At 39.2% G+C, this 6,081-nt stretch overlaps 1 protein-coding gene across 1 annotated transcript in view; it reads left to right on the forward strand.

Moving 5' to 3' along the window:
- LOC109839316 (junctophilin-1-like) overlaps positions 3,200-6,081 on the forward strand; it is a 12,552-nt gene continuing 9,670 nt past the window's right edge. The window contains exon 1 of the mRNA XM_020407745.1: positions 3,200-3,281. Within this exon, the coding sequence (XP_020263334.1) occupies positions 3,200-3,281 (82 nt within the window). The remainder of the gene's footprint in view (positions 3,282-6,081) is intronic.

The following is a 6,081-nucleotide window of genomic DNA, read 5'->3' on the forward strand; positions in this document are numbered from 1 at the left end:
CGGTTTTTGTAATTGAAGATAATGTAAATTTCGTAATTAGTATTAATTTTTTTAGAATACGATAATCGTAGTTATATTTTAATTCATTTGATGGTGTTAACTCTAAACCCTAATTATAATCCTATATACTATATATACTATAGTATTATATATTATATATAGATAATATATATATACTATAACATATATATGATAACACTCTCTCTGTTCAAGAACTTCAGCCCCGCCACAATCCATCATCTTCTCTCTCTTCCTATCATCTCCCATCCCTTCGACAAACCCTCCCACGGGCGGCGTGCGCAGCCACCGCAACGAAACCCCATGGGCGCGCGGGCCGTCCGCGCTCTTTCGAACGCCGAGCCTCTCATTAGGAGGTGCGCTAAGCCGACCCTCTTCCCAGCGCGGGAGGCTTCAACCGCGAGGGAGCCGGGACGGTGGGGCTCCTCGCTGTGGTGACCAAGAGCTTCCGAGGCCGGCCTCTCACCTCCGGGTGGGTTCAACCCCTGCAGTCACGCCAAGGATCGCGGTTAGGCCCGCGGTCTTGCCGAAGACCCACACCGGGGGCACCGCAGTGGTGGGGTCGCAGACTCCTGCCCGACAGAGCCACAGCCTCCTCCCCTCACGACGCGGTGGCCCACGCCAGGCTCTCTCGCCAGCCTCCCCATTGGCTGCCCTCCCTTCCCCGGCTTGCAGACTCGGTGGGTTGCCTGTCCCAAAGCCACGCGCTGCAGCCGACGACCCGCGCTGCACACCGACGAACTCCGAACCCACGTCCGCCAGATCCATCGCTACCCGAGCTTGTCGTGGCCTGATCTCCAACATCTTCTGTCCAGCAGCCCACGTCGTCGCTACTGAGTTCGTCACTGCCCCGTTGCCGCAGTCCCACGCCGGAGCTCTTCCCGACGTCGTCCCCTACAACCGCGTCGATCAGATCCGCTGCTCCCTTTTAGACCATCGTACTGCATCCACAGCAGATCGCTGCCTCGTCATTAGGCCCCCTGGCCTCGCAGGCAAGATCCCTATCCCCGGTTGTTTAATTATTATAAATTTTAGATTTATCGTATGTTTATTAGCAGCAAGATTCCATTACTTATTAACTCACAATTCAATTTCTAGATCTGTTATGAGTTAATTAATTAAATTAGTTTGTGATATATTATTACCTGCGTGGGATTGCTTGACATGAATAGATGTGTGGAAGCTCGTTGTTATCACCTAGTTGTTATCCTATAGGAGAGACTGTACATGAAGACAACTTCTGTTAAAAGTATGATTTGTAAGCGTGCTTCAAAGCATGGCTATACTCACTCGACATCGATATCCCGATGTGAGGAGTCCATAGTTCCCTTGATATCGATATCCCGGTATGAGGTTTCCTTGACTATTACTATTATAGCATCGACTAGACGATGCACTCTTGATCGGACATGTTGTGGATCAGTGTTATTTTTATAGTTTTACAGAAGTTGTTCCACAGTAACTCCGTGGCTAGTGCACGATATTTCATGTATAGTTGCTTAATTAATTTGATAACATGAGGTTATAAAGGGGAATTGAACAGAGAATATAGCATGTATATAAACGGGCACAACGCTTTCTTGTTATCGTGATATCGTGAGTGTTATGTACATGGGCCAGAGGGCCAATACTTGACTTGAAGGCGGCCCCGGATGACTTTACGGGGACCTGGTTATATACATAAAAATATTCTTCCCCAATTCAAATAACATGTAAAACAAGAATAATATGCTTGCGTGACTTGTGGTGGACTTTGTTAGTTTTGTTGAGGTGTAGACCAGTGTTGTTCTTTTCATACATAGATCGGGATTAATATTTATTTATTTACAATTTGAGACATATGGTATATACATGAGGGTTTCCTTGTTTGGATTATTTTGCTCGACGTACTACGTCTCATGTTATAGATTTTTAGGTATTAATTCTATCTACTGTATGCCCCTGTTACTTGGATGATTAGACTGATCGCTAGCTACATGATCTCGTTACCTGATCGATTCTGAATGCTTTATGTTATCATGATTTAGTAGTGTTTTCATGCTGATTTGTGGATTTCAATTGTATGTTCTTTTGTTGTTTCTGTTATCGTATCGTTTTTCACATTGGATTTCCGTTCGTTCTATTTTCTTTGTGGGGTCGGGTCTTGCTGTATGCCATACACGCTGACGTACACCTGTTTTCTCTGGTATACATCATACTTAGAGGAAGAACAGGTTCAGCTGGGAGATCATCAGGAGTCAGAGGATTCTCAGCAGGAGTGCCTAGCGGATGGAGCAGAAGAAGAAGCTAAAGCTTAGTTATTGGTCCTCAGTTTTCTTTTGTACTACCTTTTATTTCTATTTGATCAGTGTATTTTTATATTCTCCAGTATTTCATTCAGATAGTTTTGTATAAGGGCATGTTGACCCAAATATTATGTTTGGGATGAATATTCATTTGTGATATCTATTATTTTATTCTGTGTTGTTTATTATATTCTTGCTGATTGTGATCGGGGACCTGTGACTTCGCATTGTATTTATTTCTAGACGCTTCGCGTATTGGATTGAGAAGAAAAGAAAAGAAGACAAAAAATGGTAGTGTATATTTCTTCTCAATCTAATACGTCGTGGGTTTGTTCACGTTCTGATTCCCTGGTATTTTGGGAAGCGAAGCGTGACAATTAGTGTAAGAAAAAGGTTAAAGTTAGTTGAATTAGGGTTCCATACATATGATAATGTGATTAGGGTTAGTATTACAATTAGGATTTTTTTGCGTAAATTAATTTAATTGAGTTATTAGAATTAGGATAAAAGTTATTAAAGTTAAATTAGTTAATTAGAGATAGGAAAATTCTAAATTTTGGATTAAAGTTCCTTAAACTAGGGTTATACACTTGGGTAGATAAATTTAATTGGTTAGATTTTGATGAGAACTAAAGTCAGGGTTAGGGTTACCAAAATTGAATTAGTATTAGATGTGGGATTAGAGTGAACTAAAAATTAAAGTTAGCTTAATTAGGGTTTTATGCTTAGGATAATGCTATTGGGGATGGTGATGATCAATTTGGGTAGATCATTTTAATTAGGGTTGAATCATGTTTTTCTATTTTAAAATTTCAAATAGGAGCAAATCGTAACCCATAAAATTGTAATAAAACTAAGAAATTGGAAAAAATCATACCTAGAGAAGATCGGGGACGATGGCGGAGAGGCCGATAGCAAGACAGCGACGCACTAGTGGCATGGAGACGGACAGCGGGGCGACGACAGGAGCGACGACAGGTGTGGATTAGTGACGAAGTGGATCGACGGCAACGGCGTGCGAGCAGGGGTGGAGGGGTGGATAGCGGTTGGGTATTGGTACTGTGTGGTGAAAATATCAGGTGTGTGGTAAAAACTCAAGATAAGGTAAATTTTGGGAGACAAAATATTTTAACATCGCTGACGGCGCGCCTATCAGCGACGTTAGCATTCCCGTCAGGGATGTTCACATCCCTGACGGACAGTTCCCATTTGTGACAGGAACATCTCTGACAGCATTTACCGTTAGGGATGTAAACATCATTGACGACAGCTTTCGTTAGGGATGTTCCCGTCAGCGTATTAGCAATTTCTGCTAGTGGTTGGGGGGATTTAATGGGTAAGTGTACTTAGGTAATTAACCATATATGGTTAAGCTTCACTTAACCAGGGCTAGGTTTTTTTTATGGAAAAGTTAACAGAGGGACCAACACCAACACGCTAATGATATTTGAGAGACTAATATCAAAATATGAAGATTTGAGGGATTAATAGAAAAATTTTGGTATAATATAAGCGACTAATATCTAAAAACCCCTAAATAACAATATAAATTAATCCTACAGGAAATTTTAGCGAATAGCTTCAAGATTCAATTCTTAAAAATTTCCTTCAAAGTGATATGCTAGACCTTTCGTCATTCAAAGAGTTGATAAGTTATTCAATAAAATTTTTCTTAGAAAATTAAAGATCCTTAACTAAGTATCCAGTGTGATGAAAGAAGTGATAGACAAGTATGCTTGATAAGTTATTAAATACAAATTTTCCTTAGAAAATTAAAGATCCTTGACTAAGTATTCAGTAATCAGTATGATGAAAGAAGTGATAGAGAAGTATGCGTACCATATTTATCTTCTTATAAAATTTATTTAAAAATATATGTTGAGTACCAAAGCAAAACAAGTTACAGGCTTTATTTTCATTTTTATTTCATTGTCACTTTTTAATAAGTGCGCGGCCTAGCGCCTCCCGCGGGAGCGACGATTGAGAAGCGGCGAAGCGAAGGTGGTGCCCGAATTTTACGAATATGCCCCTTCCTCTGTGTGCAGCTTCAATAATTTTAGAACGCTTTATTAAAAGTTAATTGTGCATGGACCCCTTAGTAATACCCAATTGCAAATATACTCCATAAAGTTCTATTTATTGCCAACCAATAGACCTCCCGAAGTTCTATTACCCCTGTAGTTCTATTTGTTGTACATAGAACTACAATGGTCTACGCATAACAAATAGAACTAAACGAGGTTTATTCACAATAAATAGAACTAAAAGGATCTATTCGTAATTGGGTGATGCTGTAGGGGTCTGTTTGCGATAATGCTTATTAAAATTGGACCCAAATTATTTGCAATTGTTTACTTAATAGTTTGAAATTACTCCTAAATCAGTTTCAATCATTGGGTGAGTATTATAGTTTATATACTCTTTAAATGTTTTTATAATATAATTAATTTAATTATTTTATTATTTGTTGACTTGTATTTTATCCTAAGTTTTCTATAACTGTTTTTTTCCTTAAAAATTATATGATATGATATGTTTAACTATTATCTCTTCGACCGTAATAATTAAAATGGTCACACCCTGCAATCTAAATGGTATGTGACTATGCCGGCAATGCATCACTCTAGCGATGAATTCGCTAGAATAACTCAATGGTTTCGAATTATCAAAATGACAGTTCACGGGTGTTATAAAAATTCTCAAACATTTATCAATAACAAATTCAGAAAACTAATATTTGGTCTATAATACAAGAATCAATATCGTACCAGGGAGTGTATCTAAAGAAAGTCTTAATTGCACTTAATATCCTATGGTTTCCCCTACTTTGCACTTATATACCTTCAATTTTTTTTGGCAACACTTATATAACTTAAATTTTTTCCCTAAAAATTTACATTTTAACTCCCATAGTTACACAAAAAGAAGAATTTCATCTTGAAAATTTCTGATTAGGCTGACTTTAGAATATTTCAACCCTTAGATTTTGTTATATTTACTATTAAACTTATCGAAGTTCTATTTTAAAATAGAATTAAGATATATTTAAAATAAAATTGCAGTAATTTTAATAGTTCAACACAAAAAACAAGAGTTAAAAAGGTCTAAATAGGATCCGATTGTTAGTTTGTTACCTAAGAATTTCGAGGGGAAATTGTCGTGTTTGGGTAGCTAGGGGTAGTTAAATGCAAATTTTACAAACTTTAGGAGTTCAAATGCTGCCAAAAACAACGAAGGGTGTATAAGTGCAATTAAGCAAAAAAGAAAGTAGCAATAACAATAACAATAACCATTATTCTCGTTAATCAAACAATCATCTCTCTCTCTCTCTCTCTCTCACTCGAAGAAAAACACCGTCACTCTCGTCCCTCGAATCCCCGACAAAATTCACGAACAGCGAAAACTCCCAACCCTAATCAATCAAATTTCCCCCAAATTTTAGAATAGGGGGGAAAAATCTCTCCTTTGAAATGAAGGAATTCGAGAAGCGAGAGGGCGAGATCAGCACCGATCCCTTCTTCTTCTGCTGCTGTTGTTAGATGCATCACAAGAAATCCGAGGCTCAGATCGGTGTCTTCTCCGATCTCTGCATCTCCATCCCTAACCCTAGCCCTCTCGATCCAAACCCTAACCCTAATCCTGGCCATCACCATGTTTCCTCCCCTCTCTCCACCCCCCACAAGCGCCCCATCATGACCCCCGCCATCGCTAACCCTAACCCTGACCCTAACCCTAGCCTCAGCGCCAGGAACCCTAGCCCCAAATTCATCGCCGCCGC

The sequence above is a fragment of the Asparagus officinalis genome, chromosome 4 (genome assembly GCF_001876935.1).
Source record: "Asparagus officinalis chromosome 4, Aspof.V1, whole genome shotgun sequence".
Classification (NCBI taxonomy): Eukaryota; Viridiplantae; Streptophyta; class Magnoliopsida; order Asparagales; family Asparagaceae; genus Asparagus; species Asparagus officinalis.